At 46.6% G+C, this 25,628-nt stretch overlaps 1 protein-coding gene and 1 long non-coding RNA gene across 7 annotated transcripts in view; one reads left to right on the top strand and one right to left on the bottom strand.

Moving 5' to 3' along the window:
- The window catches only part of NSMCE1 (NSE1 homolog, SMC5-SMC6 complex component), a 58,879-nt gene extending 33,755 nt beyond the window's left edge, over positions 1-25,124 (bottom strand). Inside the window, exon 1 of one of the 5 annotated variants that reach the window (XM_070230875.1) lies at positions 24,283-25,124. In XM_070230875.1, coding sequence (XP_070086976.1) covers positions 24,283-24,304 — 22 coding nt within the window. In that variant the 5' untranslated portion in view covers positions 24,305-25,124. Of the gene's footprint in view, positions 1-544; positions 882-24,282 lie in introns of those variants that run through there. The other 4 variants (XM_070230877.1, XM_001497008.7, XM_070230876.1 and 1 more) reach the window with 4 other exon arrangements.
- On the top strand, positions 10,705-17,094 carry LOC106781546 (uncharacterized). 2 transcript variants are annotated; one of them, XR_001378186.3, is made up of 3 exons: positions 10,705-11,576; positions 12,009-12,108; positions 13,604-17,094. It is a non-coding gene; the product is annotated as an uncharacterized lncRNA (long non-coding RNA). The 2 variants fall into 2 exon arrangements; XR_011424307.1 differs by having other exon boundaries at positions 10,831-11,576; positions 12,012-12,108; positions 13,604-16,332.
- Positions 25,125-25,628: the final 504 nt, after the last annotated feature.

Here is a 25,628-nt window from a genome sequence, read left to right as displayed (position 1 = left end):
GAGGCTGTTTACGGCTGCTCTTATCCCCTTTCGAGTAAACGTGCATGTAGGCAGCTGTGAGAACATGAATGCATTCGACGACAGGACGCTGCCCCAGACCCCGCTGGAGGTCTGACACAACGCAGAATACATGCACCATACTGCCTTCCGAAAATTCCAGAAACTGGGGATTCTGCACATCTAGCCTCACGGCTGTACAATGAGAGGCTGTGGACTTGCACAAAATAAGCAGCTCTGTACACAAAACAGACGGGAAGCCGAGAGGGCGGGCGGGAGCAACTGAGAGGGTGGTCGGCGGAGGCCGTAGTTCACGTACGCAGTTAAAATGTTGTGTTTCGCTTTTTCAGCTAATATTATGATTAAAAGTACTTTTTCACCTAAGATTACGATTCGAAGATGTCTGTGTGGGTGTGAGCGACTAGGTGCCAGTCCACCTGCCTCTGCTGTCGGTCTCCGGGCCTCAGTTTCCCCACCAGGAAATGCAAAGCCCGGAGGCCCCGGGCCCCGGCGCAGCACGCGGGCCGACCCGGCGCCTGAGCCCTACCTCCGCCCTCCCCTCGCCTTCCTGGACGGCCCTCTTGCTTCCCCGAGAGCCTCTCGCCCCCGTGCCCCGCGTTACCCACCGAGGCGCCCAAGCGCAGCCCACACTCTCCGAGGAGACGGCAGAAAGGCGGCCTCGGCTCCTCCTTCGGGGCGGGGCGAGGGCGGACGCGGCGCTCCCATTGGTGGCCATCGCGGCCTTGTCCCGCCCACCGGGTGACGCACTTCCTGTTCGCCCGCTGGCGCCGCTGTCTTGGGGCTGCGGGATCTGTCCGTTAGGTCCACAGCTAGGCGCTTCCCGGGCCGCGCGCCTCACTGCGAAGGGCTTCTGCTTGTCGCCCTCCAGCTCCCGCCCCGCGCCCCGCCCCGCGCCCCGCCCGCACCCCGCGAGGAGGAGGAGCAGGAGTGCAGCGTGCCCCCCACCCCGTGGCCGCAATTCGGTGAGCACAAGCTAGTGCCTCAGTTTCCCCATCTGTAGAACCGACAGCGTAGCCTCAAGGTCAAGAATGAAGGTCTGTTGTCACTCAGCCTGAGCTAGAATCCTGGCCCTGCCACTGCTGGTTGCCCGGTCTTGGGCAAGTCCTGAGCTGCGCTGAGCCTCAGTTTCTTCTGTTAAACGGGGGTAATCATAGTCCTATGAAATAGAGTGTTGGTGAGGTTTCAGAGATGACGCGCGTGGAAGTGCTGATTAAGTGCTGGCTACCATCTTACCTAGGGATCGTTGTGAAAAGTAAACGAAGTTATTACTAGAAGTGAATGGACTGTTTGGAGTCTCCAGGGCACTCATTTTACACACGTTTGTACTCCAGTCCCTAGTCTGAGAGTAGGGTATAGGTATGCAGTCTAGCAGTGGAAATAGGTAACTAATTTCAGGACTCTTGAAAGTGCAGGTATCTATTTCTGTGACGATACCTTCAGATCCCTGCTTGGCCAGTTACTGCTCCTGGGAGCCTGGACACTTCACCTCTCTAGACCTCAGCTTCCTCCTCTGCTGATGGGGACAGCAGTGGAGTGCAGGGGTTAAAGGCTTGAGCTCGGGAGTTGGACCGTCTGGATTTGAATCCTGTTTCTTAAACCCCGTATTTCTGAGACCCAGGACAAAGTACTGAAACTCTGCCTGAGGCTGCTCATCTATATACCAGGGATAATAATAGCACATTGTCGATAGGACTGTTGAGAGGATTAAACGAGTTAATTCATGCAAACCACTTAGAAGAGTGTCTGGCACATCATGCCAATAACTGTCAATAAGTGTGAGTTACCATTCTAATAAAATACTTTATAAAATGCCTTAGGGGCATTTTAAGGCAAATAAGAGGAGAACAGCCCTAAGGAGGACCCTCCATGTATTGTTTGCTCTGCACAATTTTGTAAAATTTTGAATTCATTATCAATATTTAAAGTTGAGGCATTTCACATAAAACCCTAGGGTATCTGACAGCTCTTGAAAAACAAGGCAATCTGGCGACAATGGGCCAGCATTCTCCCACAGTAGCACTTGTTCAGAGCTTGGTCCCTTTGTAACGAAACGTGCTTTCCTGGTGTGTAGAGAAATAAAAACTGAGGAACACAAACAGAAAATGCTAAGAACGCCAACATTTCAGGATTAAAGGGCCAAGAAAGGAGGTAGAAAGAGAAGAAAGGGACTCAAGATTGAGTGGTATGAGAAGCAAACAGGTGGGAGGGAGTATTGAGAAGCAGAGTACGGTCTGAGGTGTCAGTGCTCTGGAGCAGTCAAGAAACACGTGCCGCTGCTTTAGAATTTGATGGCCAGTAAAAGCCCAGAGAGACAGGAGGAAGCTAGATCGGCCTCCAAGAGGAGCAAACGCATGGAAGCTGAGCAAGTAGAGAGGGAGTGCTGACTACTTTTAGGAAGAATGGTCTGGAAAGGCGAGACATGAAGACTTCGGAGCAGAGGGAGTAATCAATAGAATAAAAATGGGAGACAGAAGAGAATGGGGTCCGGACATATGAAGACAAGGTTACTCTTATCCTAGACAGAAAGAAAGCCACTGCTGAACAGGAGAAAGGGAGGTGAAATGGCTAGATAAAGGCTCGCCCCTGATGTTTTCTATTTTCTTCATAACGTAGCAAACTATCATTCTGCTGAATAAAGGGGCTGGGGAGATGCCAGGAGATTTGAAGGGCATCAAAAGGTTTGGAAGAGATGCCGAAGGGAATGCGAAAGTGAGGTTCCAGCTAAGGTTGAAACCATCAATGTGTAGAGAGGACAGTCGCTTACCTGATCCCCCTACAATCTCCCATCCCCACGCCAGGGGCCTCAGAGCAGAAGCTCAGTGGGGATTCATCCTGGGGTATGTCTTGGTTGGACATATGCAGCTGATTCTAGAAGGCAAGGCACCTGGAGAGTGTTGGTGGAGTCTTTGAAGTGATCCACCGTGGTATGGGCAGACAGGGAAAGGAAGTAGGGACAGTGCTGCAAAATTAGCCTGGAGGGGTACAGCAACCAGAGGTCTCAGGGAGGTGGCTCGGCCTCAGAAGGAGCAAGTAGTGAGTAAAGCCTGGAGTTGATGGCTCTACCCTCAGAAGACAGCCCATTCTCTAGTTGGCTCAGTGAGTATCCATTGGGACCGTTGATGTGCCAGATTATTGGACTGTCTGTGACAAGACAACGCTGACAGTTCAAACGTTCTTCTGAAAGTTGACCCTAAAAGGTACGAGAGCTATGTGGACATAAGTTTGTTGTACGTAAGGGAGGTGGCGGAGGCCTTGGCTAGGAGGAAGCCTGGGGCCAAATCAGAGGTTAAGGGGGTCTGAAGACCAGAGATGCTATCAGAGAGGAAGTGATGAGATCAGGTTTGTCCTTGAGGAAAAGAACATCAGCACATACGTTCTTTTCAGACACACTCGAAACACTTATAGAAACTGACTACGCACCGGCCACAAAGGGAGCCTCAGGGAATTCCAAAGAAGCTACAGACCGCATGCATGAGCCACAGTGAAGTGAAATTAAAAATCGGCAACAAAAAGAAAGCCAGACAACTCACAGAATACACCTTAAATTAGTAACTGCAGTTGCTTCTAAGGAGGGGGCCAGGAAGACAGGAGGATTTGTGTTTTATCATGTAAATCTATTGCTTATGAAAAATAAAATTTAAAATTATAAGCATACATTTGAGTTTTATTTCTTAAGCTGGGTGTTCATTATTTTCATTTTTATACATTTTTGTATGTTGAAAGATTTTATAATACATTTTTAAAACAGAAAGAACTACATTTTGGGAACTGAAAAATAGGTACAGATTAAGAAGAAACCAACATATAAATTACAAAACATTTAGAAATGTTTGACAATAAAAGCCTGACAAAACAAAATTTGGTGGGATCCGACTAAAACAATAATTAGAGGGGAATTTATAGCCTGATGTGTACTTACTACAAAGAAAGAAAACGAAATGTGTGTACAATTTAACATGTAGAAAAATAACTAAATAAACCCAGAGAAAACAGAGGAAGGAAACAGTAATAAAGCAAAAAGCAAAGATGAATGAAATGAAAAACAAAAGAAAATGCAGTTGATTATGGAAACCTAAAGCTGATGTTCTATTACAGACTAATAAAATAGACAAACTTCTTATAAGACTGATCAAGAAAATGACACAAACAATATTATAAATGGCAAATGAAACATACCAGATAGGGTAAAAACGTTAGAAAGCATAAGAGTATACTACGGACAACTTTATGCCAATACATTTGAAAACCATGGAAAAACGGGTAATTTTTGACAAAAAGACAAATTATAAAACTTGACCCAAGAAGAAGAGATGTATCCCAATAATCACCAATAAAACTGAAAAGGCTATAGAAGATCTCTCCATCTCCCCAAATGCCTAGGCCAAGACAGTTTTACTGGAGTGATACACACAAAAAACACAAAACCCAAAAAAACCACAAAACTATATTACGCGAACTGTATGGGAATATCAACAAGACAGAGAAGTCTATCCAACACATTCTATGAAGCTAGTCTAATCTTGATACCAAAACAAGTACAGCAGAATTAGAGAAAATGTCAAGTCCAACTATATTACAAACATGGGTGCAAAAATTGAGTCTCTCAGTGGATCAAAAGACTGTATCTTCCAGAAGAGGACACTCAAATGGCTGAAAAACGTGTGGAAAGCTGTTCAACCTTACTATTAGTTGGAAATAAAAACAGATACCAATCTTCCCCCATAAGAATGACAAAATGGGCCGGCCTGGTGGCACAGTGGTTAAGTGCGCATGTTCCACTCCGGCAGCCCAGGGTTCACCGGTTCAGATCCCAGGTGCGGACATGCCACCACTTGGCAAGCTATGCTGTGGCAGGCGTCCCACATATAAAGTAGAGGAAGATGGGCACGGATGTTAGCTCAGGGCCAGTCTTCCTCAGCAAAAAGAGGAGGATTGGCAGCAGATGTTACCTCAGGGCTAATCTTCCTCAAAAAAAAAAAAAAGACAAAATGTTACCGAGGGTGAGGGGAGACCTGTATTCCTATATGTATATGGTGGAGTTGTAAATATTATAGCCATTCTGGAGAGCAATTTGGTGTTATCAAAATTGAAAAAGCTCATCTAGCAATTCACTTCTAGGAATTTAACTGGAGAAAACCTCCCTTGTGCTCTTGAGGAGGTTTGCTGCAACAGTGTTGGCAATACAGGGAAAAAAAATAAAACATCCTAAACAACCATTAATAAGGAAATGAAAAAGCAAAATGTTCATTTACAACAGACAATCATATAACATTAGAAAGGATAAATTAACTCCCAAACATCTACATGGATGAATCTTAAAAGCGTGGAATGGAGTGAAAAAAGCAAGACACAAAGATCATGCAGCAGGATTACCATTTACACAAAACTGGTGAAATGTGAAATACCAATATTTTGTATTTCCAGTAGATAAATATATGCACATAAAAGTATTTTCTTTTTGAAGACTGAAAATATTGTCACAAAACTCAAACCTGAGGACCTCTAGAAGGCGGCAGAGGGGTTGGAATGGGAGTACCAGGTAAAGAAGCCTTGGGGTTTATCTGGAATGTCCTAATTTTAAATGGAAATAGTAAAACTATATATTCATAGAGTGTGTCACTTTTTGAAAATTAACTTTAAAAAAGGGATAGAGGCAAATATGCCAAAATGTTAACAGTGATTAATGTTGGATGGTGAGAAAATGGATGACTGTCATCTTTTTCTCTTTTCTGAATTTTTAAAAATATTTAATAGGAAGGGTGAAAATATGAAAAAGAATGAAAAGCATATTTTTCATTTCTTTAAAAGCACGTGGCAATAAACGAAGAAGAGAGTGCAAAGGAGGAGCTTCGAGATCAGGTTCCCCACAGCCCAGGTCAAGCCCTTTCCATCTTTTCATCACAGTCCTCTGTGGCTCTCCACACTCACCCACCTTTTGGATTCATTACATTTTAAGTTTGATCCAGTGGAGGTGATGCGTGTGAGCTGGTGGAGCAGAAAGCGAAAGTGATTCCCTCCACTTCAGCCCTCATCTCACAGGGCCCAAAGGTCAACTTTAAAAGCAATTCCTGTTTACAGTCCTGGGAAGGCTCAGGCGCCAGACTGAGAAACACGCACACTTCCAGAGACAGTCGGCTGTTCAGTCTTTCTAAAGGGCAGTTTCGCTGTGCTCAAGAGCCTAGACGTATCATGTTCTTTGACCTTGTAATTCCACATCTGGGAATCTACCCGAGGAAATGATCAGAGATGCACACAAAGGTTAATGTACAGAGAAGTGCGTCACAGCCTTAATTCTATCAACGAAAAATGACAACAACTTAAATGTCTCCAAATTGTTAAAAAGGAGAATGGTCAGAACAAGTAAAAATTCTGCAGAATATTATGTTGCCTAAAAGTCATGTTTTCAAAGAACACTGAGGTCAGAAAAAAAACAGAATGCAGAATATTTTAAGAGACAGAGAAAACTAGAAGAATATATACCAAAATATTATTGGCAGATATCCCTGATTGGGGGGATTATAGGTAAATTTTTTTCTTGCCATTTTCTTATATTTTCCACTTTTTATCCAAAAGCATGTCTTATTATATAATCATAAGGAATATTATTTTTCAAAATAAATTGAGTATGTATGTGATCATAAAGATTTTACGTATAATGAAATTGATACTATATAAAATTGGGTTATAGTTACAGCCACATATATCCGTTATTAGAGAATTGTTATACATAAGCAAATTTTCCACATAACCAGATTATCCCTTTAAGCACCAACATTTTAAAACATTTTTCTATTTTCTCAATAATTCTAAAATATATATTTATCTGCTGTCTTAAGCAAACACTGACTTTTCTTGATGAGTACAGGGATGTCTTTGAGGACAAGTATTACATCTAGGGCTTTTTGCCTTTACACAAGTTTTTAACTGTAGCATCAGCTTTTCATAGTATTTCCATTCTTCCCTCTGTCAAGCTACCAGCAGTCCTATTCCCTTCTTATAATTGCATTCGTCTAATGTCTCCTGCCTGAGCAAACAAGTGAGCAGTCTTGTTGGAAAAGTGGCAAAAAACAAAGCTAAAAATCAGTAAAGTATACACTTTTTAGTGTGTAGAATTTGTTACACCTATTTTCGCTTCTCAGGCCTCTGTGTTGCCCGCTTCTGTGTTCACAACTATTTTCTACAGAGACAGTGAAGTTACCAGAAAAGTGATTTCCAGATAAGAGACAAGGTCGTGGTGATTTCCTAACCGACTCAAAGAACAGTGATCAAAGCCTGAACTCAGGGCAGCTTGATCAAACCCAGCATTCTCCTTGGGCCCAAGTTGGCCTTTGAAGAGCTCTTGAGTGACGGGGGCTAGTCTTACCACACAAGGACATCCTCCACTCTCTCTTCCCAGGGTGGGCCATGTACCAGCAGCACTGACATCACCTGGGAGCCTGACGGACCACTAACAAGATGAGTCTGAGGTCTCCCTTTGTCTACAATACAATGTAAACAGCAGCACTGGCAGTGTAGTGGGGTGGGAAGATGAAAAATCAAAAGCCCTACATTTAGTGTCTGTCATGAATTAAGAGCTCAGTGAATATTGTTGTCGTTTTGATGTTTCAAAAGTATTTTATTCTTTTGCATTTCACAAAGTTTTTTGAAGTTATGACAACCTATAATAGGATTGAAAATAGATATATATGTGGATATATACATATATATGCTGTCATCACCATAAAAATAGAGGTGCAATCATATTTTTAAATATCTTCTAATTAAAACTCACTTGAAAACGGATTTGGAAACCAAGGTTAAACAGAAAGTATCCAGGTGACTCATCAAATTTTTCATTTTCATTCCATTTTTGCATTCATCCTAACAAATAATTATCCAGAGCCTTATAGGTGCGAGGCAGTGTGGTAGGATGCGAAGATGAATCTTAATAGTCCCTAGAGACAGGGTGCTCTCGGCTGATAAAAAAATAAGATAGATGGATGTTAGTGAGTAAAATCAAAGAAGAAACTGCTAAGTTCTGTTAGAGTTTGTCAGTTAAGCTATTTTACATGCAAGAAACTGACTCTGGGTAGTTGAAGCAAAAAAAATGTTTCTTGGTAGGATATCAGGTATATATTATTCAGGACAGCCTAGGTTATGGTGCTGTAACAAACATCCTCCAAATCGTTATTTCTGGGACATGCGACAAATCCCATGTGGGTCAGCAGAGGCTCTGCTCTGCGCTCACTCAGGGCCTCAGACTGACAGAGGGTTCATGTCACCTGAAACACAGTCTCCTTGGTGACCAGGCAGGGGTCTCTAGAGACTGGAGGTTCGCAAGGGGCTTTTTACTGCCTCAGCCTGAAAGTGACATGTGTCATTTCTATTCTAATGTCATCAGTCAGAACTAGTCACACGGTCTGCCCTAACTGCAGGGGGCTGGGAGACGTAAGGGGACAAATGGAATAATGAGTGAGTTTACTGTCTCGGCTACCGGGGGCTTCAGAGACTCCAAGGAAAAGCTGAAGAATCAGCTCGTGCTCTGAACAGGGATCAGAGCAGCTTGGGAGAGCCGGCCAGCAGGAGCTGATGGAGATCCAGTCAGCTGTCCACCATCTGCAGCCCTGTCACCCATCTCCACATTTGCACCGGTGGGAGAGAACAGCTGACTGGTCCAGTCAGGTTTCAGGTCCCCGCCCAGGTCAGAGGTAAGTGGACAACGTGATTGACAGTTCCACCAAAAGGGGGAGGGATCACCCATCCAAACAGAATTGCTGTGCTATTAGAACAGAAAGGGAGGGAACGCAGGTGGGCAAGGACACAGACCTGCTCCAGACCTGGCCAGGAAACCCAAGTATTCAGAGTTGACAGAATCGAGAAGGTTTATGGAAGAGGTGGCTGTCAAGATGAGCCTTGAAGGGTGGGATGAATTTGAAGAGAAGGAAAGCTAATCTAAACTGAAAGGGCAGTATAAGCAAGTGGGGATGCAGAAGAGCAGCAGTCACTGCAAGGAGGAGAAGACTAGTTGAGTTCGACTAGAAGAAGTGATTTCAGTTACTTTTTCACCCCCAAAGCTCACCTGGCCTGTCTTTGTTCCACATGGCGTCAGCTCCGGGGACACCGGGGAGGGGCTGGTTGCAATGGCTCAGCCTCCATCAGGAGTTTGGAGCCCTGGTCCGCCGTGTCGGCTGAGGTTCTCAGTTCTCCTCCCCTGTGGTTAGCTTACACTTCCTCACGGCACAGGGGTCTCAGCGCAGTTGGACTGCTTCTCCGGTGGCTTAGGGCTCCCGAGGGGGCAGAACCAGTGTCTGCTGGGTCGTCTTGGCCCAGACTGCGCCCAGACTGGCACAGCATCAGGTCCTTTCTATTCTAGGAGTGAAACTCCTAGAACTAGACTCCTAGACTCACAGGACCAGTGCCAATTCAGAGTGGGAGGGGGCTGTGCAAGATGGTGACTCCTGGGGGACGGGGTTAACTGGGGCCGTCTTTGGAGTTCAGCTACCATGGAGGGCTGACGTGTACTTGGGCTTCCTCCCCACAAGCTCCAGCGTGCGGTGTGGAGTGGGCAGTGGGCATTGTCGGAGGAAAGAGAAGTTGGGGGCTAGGCTGTACAGCCTAAAGAGTTTAAACTTCTAAAACATAAAGGAAAATGATGGTGGTGCACACGGGGTGTGGGCAGAGGTCTTTGGCTTCATGGGCCTCCCTCCAGATTTCCCCCAGATGTCTTACTGGCCAGAACTGAACCACATCACCACCCCTCCTGCAAAGCAGCCTGGGAAAGTGAGGATCTGTTCAAGGGGACGGGATTGCTGTCTTCAGCCAACCATCTTTCTTTCTCTTGGCGTGGGCCACTGCAGCCTGAACGACGTGGGAGGGAAGAAGGGGTACCGTGGTCCTGGGTGGGCTATCACAGAGGCTGCTGCCAGCAACAAAAAGCAGAGAAGGATGTTACTTTCATTCAGATGAGAGAGAGTTAGGGCCTAGCCGAGGGCAGAAGCAGCAGAAGAGGGAAATAGGCCAGATGTGAAAATGAGTACAGAAGTGGAGCGGACAGACCATGGCGGCTCGTGGCTGTCTTTTACGAGACAGAGGGAGAAAGAGGAGAGACAGAGAGGGAAGCCAAGGATGACGACATCATTTCCAGCTTGCTTAATTGGATGATGACATTATTAACTGAGACTGAGAACAGAGAAGGGGAAGTAAGGTTGGAGAAAGATAACGACTTTGGTCTTGGGCATTTGGAGTCTGAGGGGTCTGAGAGAAAGCTAGGGGGAAACGGCCACAAGGTGTGGGTCTGAGACACTAGGACATGGGAGGACGGGCAGGGCCAGATGTAGAGACGGGATTATCAACAGAGAGCTGCCGTCAGAACCACGCTGTCAGCTTACATCTCTGCTTGTACGAGGTCCAGGGGAATGTGCATCCCCAGCTCCTCACAGAGGTTCCTGTGGGAAGAGGGTCTGGACAGAATGGGCGTAGATCCAGGGGAAACTGTGCCATGACTTTATATACTTACACATTGCTGAAGCTTTCCTGATGGACATATATCCACTATGAGAAAGGTATGTTCATAAACGAGCTGAGCAAGAAGGAGAAGGACGAGGTGAATGATTCCACTTAGAGGAGGATGAAAAGTAAGAGAAAAGGTGATCAGAGACTCAGTGCTGAATCTTGTAAGTCGACGCACGAGAACATTTCACCAAGAATGAGCTGCTGCGGAGGTGGAGAGGACTGGATGAGAACTTGAAAAGGAAAGGCGTGTGTTTCTGAAGCTGTCATGTTGATCCTAGGAAGTGTGGTTAATGTGTTGATGAAATATGCTCATACACACAGAGATGTGCTGACAGGAGACGAGAACACGGCAGCCTGCAAAAGCATTGGGCCAGAGAAATGACATTTCTTGGTTCCAGGAGACCAATCATATTCTTAAAATGAATTTATCCCACCGCTCCTCGCTTTTCAGCTTGTTTCTGACCCGCCGTAGGAGCAGCAAACAAGAAGTGTACACGTGTTACACGAACCTGTACAAGGTACACACAGTTATTCCTGTGACATCCTGCACCACCATGGGACCGGTAGTTGTTGTGGTAAAAATATGTTGTGCATTTGTCTTTCCCACGAAATTTTTTCTAGCCACAAAATTCACTAGAATCAAGAGAAGCCTAACCCCTGCCCCCCTTTTCTCAGCAACAGAGAGACAGAGCCTCCGACACAAGAGAATAACGAATAACGTAGCAGAACGGGGTTAGAAGCACCGGGGAAACAAGGTCAGATGCCATATGTAATGGCTCTCTGCCAGCCAACAGCACACTGAACGCCATGTTACAGCTTAGATTACGGGATGCCCCTGATTAAATGAACAAGGCTGTGTGATAAGATGGAGCAAAAACAGAGCCTGTGGATTTTGGATTATGCACTTGTGAGTGTTCCTCTCTCCCTTCCAGCACTTTCTTTGGCCATGTGTTCACCTGCTTTCCTATGGACACCCTGCAGGACTGCCCATGAAGCCAACACACACTAGCGGGCCAAGAAGCATTACCCATCTATGACCTCAGTTGGCAGCCAGCTCTTCTGCTAATGTGAGTCTGGGTGGGGGAGTGTGGGCACTAGACAGTAGGGGGCAGTCATCAAAAGCCCACTTCCTGGGCCTTAGGAGTCCAGAATTTCCATCCTGGCACTGCCACTTTCTTTCAACAGCTACTGACTATAAATCTTTGTAATAATGTATTCAATGGAATACTCACAGCTAATACCAGAATACCCAACTAAAAGTGGCCTTCATAATAAGGACGTTTCAGATCTCATTTAACAGCATTCCAAGGTAGGAGGTTCCAGGGTTGGGGCAGCAACTCAACAGGGTCATAAAGGCCCCTGACCCTTCCATCTTTATGCTCTGACATCTTCACCATGTTGACTTTCATCCTTAGCCTTGCCTTCATGATCACAAGATGGCTGCCACAGCTCCAAGTATCACCTCTCTCCATGACCAAATTCTCTCTCTGTCTTTTTAGCAGAGAAGAAAATCTTTTCCAGAAGCCTCTTCTAACACTTCCAGTCAAGTCCTACTGCCCAAGATTAGGTCACATGCCCATGCCCAGCAAGGCTGGGAAGGTAAGTACTTTGCATTTTCAGTCTCTATAGTGCAACAAAAGGAACTGAGAATGACTATCGGGTAGGCAGCCAAACATCCACTGCAAGTAACAATAATGAGAATAAAAAGTGGTAATAGCGGCCAATATTTATTGAGCCATTGGTACATGTCAGATACCGTTCTAAGGGATAACATGCATCACCTTGGTTCATCCAAACCACACTGCTACAAGTGTGGTTATCGCTGTCCCCAATTTACAGACCAGGAAACTGAGGCTCAGAGAGGTTTAAAAACTTGCACACAATTAGAAAACCCACTCTTCGCCTTTTAGAGGCCAAGGTCACTAAGACAGTTCAGAGGAAGGCCCAGGCGGGGAAATAAATCACTGCCACACAGTGAGGTAAGTGCTAACTGATGGGGAGCGGGGTGTGAGTTAGTCAGAAACTGGCGGGCGTCTGCATCCCTTGGCCTCTCCTCTAGGCAAGTGAGACCGACACTGTGTTTCCAGCGAAACCTCCCAGGGAGGAAGGGACCAAAGAGAAGGGTTCAGGGAGACGGGGCAGACACAGGGGCCTCAGAAGCAGGAGAGCTCCCCAAACTGGGAAGGGGGGCATTTTGGGGTTGTGGGATGATGCCGTGCTGCCTCAGGGTGCCCAGGGAGGTGACAAGACCCAGTGGGAATGACTGCGTGATGCTATGAGGGGAGGCTGCCTGCGTCCAGCCACTGCTCTGTGGTGCCTTTTGCAGATCAGAGCCCAGAGGCTCCCCGTAAGTGTCTGCACTGCACATGATCCTTCCACACTCTGCTTCACCCTGGAGGCAGGGAGAGACTCCAGCAATCACTGAGAGTAATTTATTATACTCTGGGGCTTGCGGATTTGGCATCAGACTTAATTTTATTTGAAACAACAAATTCCTATGGCATTTCATACATCCAGAGAGAAAGCCAGCCTGACTTTCCAGCTGCGTGCACAGATAGGTGGAGATGCAGATAAAGGAATCACTGCTCTGTCATAAGGAGAAGGAATCCAGGGAAGTCTCTACAGATGAGGTGCAGCTTAAGCAGGGTACTGAAGGATGAATAGGAGTTCACCAGGGGGCCAAGAGAAGAAAAAGGTCTATGCAAAGGCAGAGAGGCGTGAAAGACATTGCTCCCCCTCAGAACTGTGAGTATTCTGAGCATTGGGTAAATGGCACAGAGGTCAGGAGGTGAGCCTGGCAAAGGGGACGCTGGGCTTTATCTTGAGCTACAAGACCATGGGTAGGTAAGACACACAAGCAGAAATAAGTATGAACTGCAGACTTGAAACTGCAGAAATGAGCCTGAATGAGAAGCTTCCAAACTTGCACTTTTAAATAGCAGACCATTTTCTTATTCGTGAACCCCTTTATAAGTTGAAATTAGTGGTAACTCTGATATATGTCAGATATAATAGGGATAAATTTCTCCCCAAACACAATGGGACGCAGGAAACATGATTTTACTAGTAAATTAAACTAAGCCTGACTCACCAGTGACAGGCTGCCGTAACGGGAGCACTCATCCAGACCCAGTGAAACCAGCTATGACCCGTCCAGAGGGCTGAAGAGCGCCTGCAGTTTCCACCTGCACAGACGACTTCCAGAATGTCGACTGTCCTCTGCTGTCACCTCAAGCTGACTCCACGAGGCTGGACACAGGATTCTTCCCCTGGTCGCGCTTCCCTGGGGACACCAGGCAGCCATTTCTCTCTGGGCTGGGTACAGCCCCAGCTAGTCCTCAACCCTCCAGTAGCCCTGGTCCCAGAGTGGGGAACCGGCCCAGCTCAGTGCAATTCTGGAGGCCCGATCTCCCCAGGCTCTCTCAGGTTCAAGTTCAAGTGCCTAACACGGTCTAAAGCCATATTTTTCAAAGTGAGAGTCATGGCCCATCAATTGCTTATACAATCGATTTACTAAGTCATGACCTGCAATGCTTTAATTATTATATTTATGATTTATTATTACTTAAGATTTGAAGGGTGAAATGACTGTCTTTAATTTAATTATTTGTTTGTTTGCTTGTTTTGGTCATGCATATATTTATTTACTTTGATCAACCACCTAACATATTTTTGATATTTTGTGCCAAACATCTGATTATGAATATGTTCAAACATACAAAAAGGTTGAAAGAATTGTATGTTAAATATCTATATTCCCACCATCTAGATTCTACCATTAACATATATTTTTTAATTTTTTAGATTAAGGTACAATTTAGATACAGTAAGAGTCACCCTTTTTAGTGCACGGTTCTACGAGTTTTGACAAACACAGTCGAGTAGCCACCACCACAGCCACGACACAGAACAGTTCCTTCCATCCAAAGTGCTCACCCCAGGCCCCCGCCCCAGCCCTGGTGCCAACCCTGGCTCCTGGCAACCCCTATTTTCTCTCCCCATAATTGGTCATGCAAACAGAGTCACGCAGCATGTAGCATTCTGAGTCTGGCTTCTTTCATAATGCACAGCGCGCTGGAGATTTTTCCACGATGCTGTGTGTATCAGAAGACTGTTTCTTTTTATTGCTGAATAGTATTCCATCCTGTGGAGAGACCTCTGGTTGTTTCCATTTTTGGCAATTACAAATAAAGTCACTGTAAACATTTGCAGACGGGTTTCTGCAGGAACCTAAGTTTTCATCTCTCTAGGGTAAAGCCTAGGAGTAGAGAAGTGTGTAGTATGATAAAACATGTTTTATGTTTGTAAGAAACTGCCAAAATGTTTTCCAAATGGCTGTATCATTTTGCATTCCCACCAGCAATCTATGAGAATTCAGTTGTTTCCATCCTCACCATCACCTGGTGGTGTTGGTATATTTTTAAAATTTTGGCCATTCTCATATGTGTGTTGAGTTATCTCAATGTGGTTTTGATTTGCATTTCTCTAATGCCTAATGATGTTGGGCATCTTTTCATGTGCTTATTTGCTATATGCCTATATATATTGGTGAAATGTCTGTTCAAATCTTTTGCCAATTTTTAAAAATTGAGTTCTTTTCTTTTCTTTTTGGTATTTTTTGGTTTTTGGTGAGGAAGATTGGTCCTGAGATAACATCTGTTGCTAATCCTCCTCTTTTTGCTTGAGAAAGATTGTCACTGAGCCAACATCTGTGCCAATCTTCCTCTATTTTGTATGTGGGACGCCACCACAGCATGGCTTGATGAGCAGTGTGTAGACCACACTGGGATCCAAACCAGCGAACCCTGGGCCAGTAAAGCGAAGCGCATGAACCCAGCCACTACACCACCAGGCTGGCCCCCGAGTTGTTTTCTTATTTTTGAGTTTTGAGAGTTCTTGATATATCCTGGGTACAAGTCCTTTCTTAGATATTTAATTTGCAAATATTTCTTTACAGTCTGTGACTTGTCTTTTTATTTCCTTAATAGTGTCTTTTGAAGAGCATAACTGTTTAATTTGGGGGAAGAATAACTTACCAACTTTTTCACATGTCTATATTACCATTTTAAAACATCTCTCTTGAGATATAACTCATAAACCACAAAATTGACTCATTTAAAGGGGTCAGCCCAGTGGTGCAACAGTTAAGGTCACACATACCACTTCAGCAGCCCAGTGTTCGCCAGTTCGCATCCCCGATGCAGACCTATGCACTGCTTGTCAAGCCATACTGTGGCAGGCATCCCACATATAAAAACATAGAGGAAGATGGGCATGGATGTTAGCTCAGGGCCAGTCTTCCTCAGCAAAAAAAAAAGAGGATGGGTGGCAGATGTTAGCTCAGGGCTAATCTTCCTAAAAAAAAAAATATTCACCCATTTAAAGTCTACAACTCAATGGCTTTAGTACATTTAGACTTGTGCAACCTTCACCACAATAAATCTTAAAACATTTTCCTCACCCTGGGAAGAAACCCGGTAGGCCTTGACCATCAGTCTCCTCTCCCATTCCCATTTTCAGCCCTGGGCAACACTAATCTACTTCCTGTCTCTATAGATTTGCCTATTGTGGACATTGCATATAAACAGAACCACACAACATGTGGTCCTTTGTGACTGGCTGCTTTCACTCAGCAGGATGTTTTCAAGGTTCATCCATGTTGCAGCACATATCAGTACTTCATTTCTTTTTATTAGCAAATAATATCCCCTTGTATGGATATACCACATTTTAGTTTTCCACAATCAGTTGATGGACGTTTGGGTCGTTTCCACCTTTTGGCTGTTACGAATAATGCTGCTATGAACATTGTACAAGTTTTTATATGGACACATTTTCATTTCTTTTGGTTACAGTCATGAGTCATTTAATGATGGGGATACATTCTGAGAAATGTGTTATTAGGCGATTTTGTCATTGTGCAAACATCATAGAGCGCACTTACACAAACCTAGATGGTACAGCCTACTACACACCTAGGCTACATGGTACCAATCTGATGGGACCACCATTGTATCTGCAGTCCGTCATTGACAGAAACATCATTATGCAGCGCATCGCTGTATATACCCAGGAACAGAGTTGCTAGATCATATGGTAACTATGTTTGACCATTTGAGGAACTACCAGACTGTTTTCCAAAGTGGCTGCCCCATTTTACATCCCCGCCTGCAATGTATGAGGGTTCTAATTTCTCAACATCTTCACCAACACTTGCTGCTGTCTGTCTTTTTGGTAATATGCACATCCAGTGCATGTGAAGTGGTATCTCACTGATTTGCATTTCCCTGATGATGTTGAGCACATTTTGGCCTATCTTTTTGGTAGTAGCCACACTAGTGGGTGTGAAGTGCTATCTCATTGTGGTCTTGATTTGCATGTCCCTGATAATGTTGAGCATCTTTTCATGTGCTTGATGGCCACTCCTATATCTTCTTTGGAGAAAAATGTCTATTCAGATCCTCTGCCCATTTTTAAATTGGATCGTTTGTACTGTTATAACTGAGTTGCAATCTTTGTTCACATATTCTAGATACAAGTCTTTTATCAGATATCTGATCTGCATAAATTTTCTTCCATTCTGTGGATTGTCTTTTCACTTCCTTGATAGTGTCCCTTTTAAATGTGATGATGTCAAGTTTATCTATCTTTTTTCTTTTATTGTTTGTGCTTTTTTGTCATAGCTAAGAAACCGTTGCCTGGTCAAAGGCAGGAAGATTTACACCCATGTTTCCTTCTAAGAGTTTTATAGTTTAGCTCTTACATTTAGGTCCTTGGCCCATTTTGAGTTAATTTTTGTATATAAGGTGAAGTAAGGATCCAACTTCATTCTTTTGCATGTGGACATCCAATTATCCTAGCATCATTTATGGAAAAGGCTAGTCTTTCCTCATTGAATTGTCTTCACATGCATCAACATTTTATTATATTTGCTTTATTACATATCTGTCAATCTTCCCATTCCTCTATGCATCCACCAATCTATCTTATTTTTTGTTGCATTACAAAAAGTGAGGTGCAGACACCAGAATATTGCCTCCTAACACTTCAGTATGCATATCATCACGTACAGTTCAATATTTGGCCAAAATTATATTCCTTTTGATGTAAAATTTACACACAATGAAATGCACAAATCTTAAGTGTACTATTTGACGAGTTTTGACAAATGCATTCACCTATGCAATGCAAATCCTTTGTCAAGATATAGAACACCACCACCCAAGAAAGTTCCCTCTCATACATTTATTTTTATGTATTTATTTTTGACAAATGCATGTGCCCATGTAACCAGCACCACCCCAACCAGGATGTGGAACATTTCCATCTCCTAAGAAAGTTCTCTTTCACTTCTGTGCAGTTAATCTTGCCCCACCCGGTCCACACCCCAGGCAGCCACTGATCTCACTTTTACCACTATAGATGAGTTTTGCCTGTTACAGGATTTCATATAAATGAAATCATATATGTACTATTTTGTGATCAGCTAATTTTGCCCCTGACCAACATTTTAAAAACAAAATAAAACAGAGTAGAAAATATCAGAATGAATGGTATATGGCAGGGTGAAATATTGCTTTGTTGATCTTTGTTTCAGAAGTACACATACAGGTGTGTGTGTGTGTGTGTGTGTGTGTGTGATTGTAGCGGGCCAAAATAGAAAATGCTTTTCTTACTGTAGGTTGTAATAAAAACCAATTAAAAGCTACTGTTCTCCTGGATCAGCACCCCATCTTTCTTTTTAACCTGTTTTGTCACCCTCCCTGCCCCTTCAGCTCCCTGATCTCATTTCAATTAACAGTGATTGTTCTCACCATCATCCCTTTGCAAATTCTGTTCCTACCCTGGGGTCACTCTCCCCACCTCATCCCACTCTCTCAAACTGGAGAACTCCTACTCACCCATCAGATCCTCGCCTGGTTGGCCCTCCCTCTAGAAAACCTTCTCTGTTCCCATGCTTCCCTCTCAGAACTGGTATCATGTTGTACCCTAATTACTTGATCACTCCTCTCTCCTCCAGCTGACCACAAGCCCCTTGGGGACAGGCGTCTTGTTCACCTTTGCAGTCTCTAGCTCCTAGCATACGATGACACACAATAGGCATCCATAAATATTCACTGAATGAACCCCTGGGTTCTGGGTGACAGGGTTTTAAATAAACCAGCCTGATTTTTTCCCAAGGCTCCATTCCTGCTCATTTTATTGTCCCAAATGAGGCTGATTTCTTAACCAACATCTTTCTTAACCTCCTTCAACTGCCCCGACACCTTAGCCTTTCATTTTCCTCTCTCCACACCCAATACTAGTCCTTTCATCATTGTTACTTCCTCCCAGACAGGCTGAGGCAAACCACTGTCATTAGGAGGCTGACGTCAAACCCTCATCTCTGTGGCCTTTGCCGCAAACCCCGCCCTGATCTTGCCAAAATGACCCTAATTCTGTGACTCTGAATATGGGAGGACGTGTGTATGGTGTGTGTGTGCATGCACATGGAGAGATGTTCACCAGCAAAATGTCACCAGTGGCTACCTCTGAGATTTCAGATGATTTCCACTTAACTTTTCATACTTTTCTGTATGGCTTCAACTTTCTAATGAAGAATGCGTCAATCACCTACTGCTACGGTAATGCTGCCACAGGCCCTCAGCGGCTACGACAGTCAGAGTTCATGCTTACACTCGGTGTAAGCCAGGTAGCTCTGCCGACCCTGGCTGGGCCCTTCATGTCTGGACATTGGCTGGCTGTTGACTGATCTAGACTGGCGTCGCCGGGGCAGGTGAGGTGTCTCTGCTCCACATTCTCTCTCATCCTATGGGTGAGCCCAGCCCGCAGACGTCCTTAAGGTTGATGGCAAAAGCAGCAATAAGTCCAATTATGGAAGCTCATTTCAAGCTTCTGTCCCATCACATCTGCTAATATCCCATCGTCCAAAACAAGTCACATGGCTGAGCTCAGAGTCCAAGAGACGGACACTTACAAGTTCCATGGCAAGGAGTGTGGAGACAGGGAGGGGTAAAGAATCAGGGCCATCACTGCGATCTCCCACAAAATCTCCATCATTGCAATGTCCTATCTTCATATTCAGAAAGAGCAGTAAAGCTGGTTTCAAGCAAGCTGGCTGCCAGAGCTCCGGCCCTACCCCCTGCAGGTGGTACAGGTGAGAGATGCCTGTGGGAAGGGCAGGTGACTCTCCGTCTCAGCAGCCCCAGCAAAATCTCAGAGTCTCATTGGCTCCGACGGGTCACATGCCCATCTCTGACTGAATCACTAAGGCCCAGGGACCGCATGTTCTGATTGGCCACCTCTGAGTCACCTGCCCACTTCTGGAGCTCAGGTGGAATGGTTCACCAGAGGAATATCAAGCATGCTACAGAGGGCTGACTCACATTAGCTAGTCCCAGAAGGCCCCGAGACAAGTGGTTTCCATGGGAGGTGATCCCAGAAGGTGCCGTGAGAGAGTGGGGAAGTGAAAGGAGGAAGGAAGGAAGCTTCCCCGAGCAGGTTAACTGGGGCCTGGGGCTCGGTCTCTCTGGGACCTCTGGGAGATGGAAGGACATGCCTCAGAGCTGTCCTCCCACATCCCCTGAGAGGTGAGGAGACTAGGGTATTTCTCCGCCAACTCTGGTCAGCACTGGCTGAGGGCTGCTCCTGTGGGCAGGAACTGTCTGGCACGTCTGTCTCCGTCTGCACAGGTTAAGAGGCCCCTGTGGCCAGGTCCCAACGCTAACCAACTGCCAGGACATGGGTTCATTTGGGTCTAGGTCCTGCCCTCGAGGCAAGGACGCCCGTAGGTGCAGCCTCCAGACAGAGATCCCAGAGAGGATGCCCATAGGTGCAGCCTCCAGAGATCCCAGAGAGGAAGTGTAGCAGAGTGGAGAGGAGTACAACTGTGGAGTTGGGGAGACATGGGGTGCAGTCCCCTTTTACCACTTGTTAGCTGTGAGACCTTAGGCAAGTTACTTAATCTCTCTGAGCCTCAATTTCCTCATCTATAAAATGGGAATATACAAGGTTGTTTGAAGATTAAATGAGACCATTGATTATATGGCACTGGGGACGTGCTAAGTTTCCAAGAATTGAGAGCTACAGGGCCAAGTCCAGTCTGGAGGAATGACATTTCTCAGGAGGGATGTCCCAATGTCCTGAGACAAGGAGAAGAGAGAAGACCCAGCCAGGGGTCAGCTGAATTAAAGAAGAAAGACATGGATGGCCCTAAAGGACTAGCAAAAGATGTCACCGAGGAGCAGCAGCGCTGACTGTGCCAGAGGCGGCCAGAGGACCCAGGAGCAGATCTGGAAATAGGAGGTGCTCCTCTAGGAAATGGACCCTGTGAGTGCGGGTGCCTGTCGCCGTGCCCCGTGCTCAGACAACCCGGTGCTGCACTGCAGTCTCCTTGCAGGACAGCCAGAGGGCAGGATTGGGGTACCGCCCTGTTGACGGTGTTGCCATGGTGCATTCCTACTCCCTTCCCTGGAGGAGACTAACCAGTAAAAATACTTCCTTACCACAGGTTGAGCACGCAGTTCAGCACTGCAAGAGATAAGGTTAAAAATCCAACATGGAGCTGGCCAGTGGTGCAGCAGTTAAGTCCGCACGCTCTGCTTTGGCCGCCCGGGGTTTGTGGGTTCGGATCCTGGGTGCGGACATGGCAGCGCTTGGCAAGCCATGCTGTGGCAGGCATCCCACATATAAAGTAGAGGAAGATGGGCACGGATGTTAGCTCAGGGCCAGTCTTCCTCAGCAAAAAGAGGAGGATTGGTGGCAGATGTCAGCTCAGGACTAATCTTCCAAAAAAAAAAAAAAATCCAACAAACTGGCTTGAGGAAATAACCAAAATGTCCAGGGTAAGATCCTGCTGGCTTGAGGCCTGGCTGGATCCAGGAGCTCAGACAGTGACACTAGGACCTAATTTCACTCTCTCTTTCTCCATCTCTTGACTCCATTCTGTGGGTTTCCATTTACAGAAAGGCCCTCTCCTTGTGGTTAGAAGATGGCACCCAACAGTAATGCAGTTAAAATCCCACACCTTCCACACTCAAATCCAGTACCAAAGGGTGTCAGTGCTTTTGTCCCAGCAGTCCCACAGAAAGTATTGAGGTTCACCCTAACTGGACTAGCTGAGGGCACTTAGGTCACATGGTTGCCCCTGACCAAGCTCTGTGGCCTTGTGGCCATGTGGACAGCAGAACTGGCAGCACTGACTAACTTAGGCCTGGGCCACACGCTCCATTCCTGGCTGGGCGTGGGGTCCCACGCAGATATGTGGATGGAGGGATGTGTCGGGTGGGTAGGTCCCCAGAGGCAAAGCTGGGCTGTTGCCTGGCAACAAGGGGACAAGTGTGTGTGCGTGTCAAACCACCCACGTCGACTATAAACCCATCCACAGTTCCTATGGCTTCAGCCAAACAGCTGAAGAGGTGGAGCCAGGCCAGCCGACCGGTGATATCCTGCTGACTGGTGAGGCTGCCCTGGGAACCCAGAGAACCCCACGGGAAAGCAGCCAACGGGGACCCCCAGTGTGCCAAGAGCTGGCTTCCATGTTCCTTAACCATCTGCACTTCAGCTCCCCCTCAGCCACTTCGTGCTGGGCAGCTGTGGGTGACTCACCGGGCTCTCTAGGTCTCAGCCACCCCACTGCATGCATTCATCCATCTACTCACCAGGCCCTCTGCGGGTGCTGGGGGTACGAGGCCGTTGCTTTTGACAGTATCCAGTACCTGGCACAGTACCCGGTACATAGTAGGTACTCAATAAATACTGGTTGGGGGAAGAAATGAATGAGACAAACAAAGTCACAGCCTGCAGAGAGCTCACTGTCTAAGGGAGAAAACAAGCACAAAATCACAACGCGCCCGTCGCACTCATCAAGGGACCTTGGATACAGAGGAGGGGGCCGGCCTGGGAAGCTTAAGAATTCTCCACTGAGGCGGCAGCAAGCCTTCAAAGAAGATGGTGGTTTTGCAGGCTGAGGAAAGGGGGAAGGGCACAGCCAGCCCAGGGAACAGCGTGCAAAGCGGCACAGCGCTGGAGGAGGGAAGCTCATGTTATTAATCGCTTACTGTGCAGCAGAAATGTTCTGTTTGCCTCTACGCTCTTGGAAAGGATTGAATTTATCCACAATGAAATAGGAGGACACGCCTATTGGCGTGCCTAGAATCCTTCTGCCTATTGCCGTCCCCTATGCTGGGCCTCAGCTGTCACTCGGGTTATTGTGACACCCCTCCAGCTGGTCAGCAGCTGTGTCTCCTTCAAGTTCACCGTCCAAGCAGCTGCCAGGGGGATTGTTCTAAATGCTGAGCCTCTCGTGCCTTTGTTTGGAATCCTGCCCTGCTCCACATCCCCGGAGGCTGGTGTTCAAGACCTTTTGTAATACAGCCCTGAGCTGCATCGCTCACCCCCTCACCCAGCACTCCCCCAGATAGACCTGTACACCTCCAACCTTGCTCCTGCTGCTCCTTCTGCCTCGGATGCCCATGTTCCCCTCCACCCGGTCAGCATGCTGCTCCCCCCTCAAATGCAGCTCTCGCCTCTTCGCAGATGCCCTCAGGACCCATTTCAGAGGCCTCCCTCCTTGGTAATCCCCATACTTCCTGTTTGTATAGTTTTGTCCCCAGTCACAGTCTGGTTGTGTTCAATTTGACAACCATTTCTTGTGCCCTCATTGCTATGAGCTACAGATCACCCTGGGGTGATCTTGGGTGACCTTCCCTTGGGGGAAGAGAAATGAGATGAGTAAGGCTGGGTCACCGCCATTGCAGAGACCACCGGCTGGTGAGAGAGTCTTCTGAGAGCCCTGTGGTCAAATTATCTTTTATAGGTCAGAAGCCTGTTTCCTTTGACCCAGTAGTTCTAACCTGGGGGCCATTCCCCCCGAGGGGGCATCTGACAAAGTCTGGAGACATTTTGGTTGTCACAATGGGGAGACGCTCCTGGAATCCAGTGGACAGAGGCCAAAGATGCTGCTAAACATCCTGCAGTGCATAAGACAGCCTCTCGTGACAAAGAATCACCCAGCTCAAAATGGCAGTAGCGCTGAGGTTGAGAAACTCTGGTTTAACCTTTAAGCAAGAAAGTCAACTCTGTGAACTCTGAAAGCTGAGTCAGTGGTGATCTGGAGGAAGACAGCCCTGGAGGACAGCGCAATTCAGGACTTTTTTTCCTTTCTTCCAGGAAGTCAGTGACGTAAACAGGCAAGAGTCTTTTGATCTTCAGCAAGAAACAGTAAGCCCCGTGTCCATTCCTCCCAGATGCCAAATCATACATATTGCAACAAGCAAAGTGAGCACCCGTCTGTTAGGTTCCTGGGTGATGATTCTCTCTCCTGAGAACGCGTGCTCACTCAGCACTCAGCAGTGACAGGATCTTGACCAGGTTACTTACCCGCTCTGTGCCTGTTTCCTCATCTGTAAAATGGACCTAGTAACAGTAACCACTTCCTGGAGTTTTTCTAAGGATTAATTAATGCATAACAAGAACCTACAGCAGGGTCTGACACATTGTGCCACATCGCTATGCAAGTGATAGATCTTAACATCATCCTGTCACCACCACCACCACCACCATCAACATCCCCATCATCATCCCGACCACTATCACCACCAACATCATCATCACAACCATACCTACCACCACCATCACCATCACCACACCATCCTCATCAACAGCATCATCCCTAGGGCCATCATATTATCAACATCATCACCAGCACCATCGTATCATCATCATCCTCATCATTTCCTTTCAGAGAAAGCCTGTTTATTGAAACTGCCTTACCTGAGGTATGACTGGATGTCATTCTGTCCCAAGGATAGTAGCAAAAGGGATCGACCCTCAACCACTTTGACACAGTCTCCTGGCTATGTCCACAGAGCTTGGCTCAGAGTTCTTGGCAATCCCTTTGTCTTTCTTTACCTGCCAAAACCAAGTGTGCCATGCCAGTTTGGAGGCCATAGATGACTCCAACTCTTGAAATAAGCCCACTGGGTCTGTTCTGTTAAACTGCACAACAACAGAAAGCCAGGCAACAAAAGTCAAAATTTCTCCTATTCCCTGGAGTCTGGAGGCTGGCCACAGCTGATGTGGTTCAGGTGCTCAAAGACGTCAGGGCTCCCACGTCTGGAAAGTTCTCACCTGACAAGAACTGCAGATGTTGGCTGTCACTAGACTTGGCTCAGGAGTCCACAGATGTCAGGGCTCCCACACGGCAGTTGTCTTGGCCTTCCCTCGTAGTGGCAAGATGGTTCGCGTTCACAGCAGGAAGACCCCGTCTATGAGGAATGCTACTACTTCCCCAGAAGCACCTCCACAAACAGACTTCCATTTGTGTTTCTTTGGCAGAACTGGGTCACTCAGCCACCCTCTAGAACAAGGGAGGCGGAGAAGGCTGGGATAGGACTGTCGTGATCGGCTGAAACAAATCCTGATCCGTTGCCTCAGGTAGGGCGCACTGCTGCCCCAGATGAAGTGTGGGTTCTGTCAGCAAGGAAGAAGGCAGCAGGTGAGTACTGTGGGCCTGCGGCAGTTCAAGGTACTGTGGCTGCAACACACACGCTCCCCAAACTCAGTGGCATTTATGTTGCTCATGAATCTGCACTCTGGCAGGGCTCAGTGGGGACAGCTTGTCTCTGCTTTGCTTGGCAGCAAAGTAAAACAACGGCAACATTTGTTTGCTCCTGATTTTGCAATTTGGTCAGAGTTCAGTGGGCTCCACTCATCTCTGTTCCCTTTGATGTCAGCTGGGATGACTCCAGAGCTGGGGGCTGGAACCATCTGCAGACTCATCGCTCACATCTGGGCCTGGGCTGGGAAGTCTCACACAGCTGGGCCTCCTCGGGCTTCTCTCTGTCTCTGCGCGCTCCCTCCATGTGCTCTCTCCTGCATGGTGGCTTCAGGCTAGCTGGACTGCTCACATCTTGGCTCGGGGATCCCAAGAGGTAAAAGGAAAGAGACAGGATTCCAGGTGGAAGCTCTATCTCCTTTTTAACTCTAGCCTTACAAGCCACTGCCTCCTTTCTCCCACATTCTATTTATTAGAAGATACCCACTGAGGCCAGGCCACAGCGCAGGAGAAGAGAATCAGACTCCACCTTTTTGTGGGAGGAGTGTTAAAGAAGTGGACG

This window comes from Equus caballus, chromosome 13, assembly GCF_041296265.1.
Source record: "Equus caballus isolate H_3958 breed thoroughbred chromosome 13, TB-T2T, whole genome shotgun sequence".
NCBI lineage: Eukaryota > Metazoa > Chordata > Mammalia > Perissodactyla > Equidae > Equus > Equus caballus.
The sequence above is the reverse complement of the archived record's forward strand: the minus strand, read 5'-3'. Positions and strand labels throughout refer to the sequence as shown.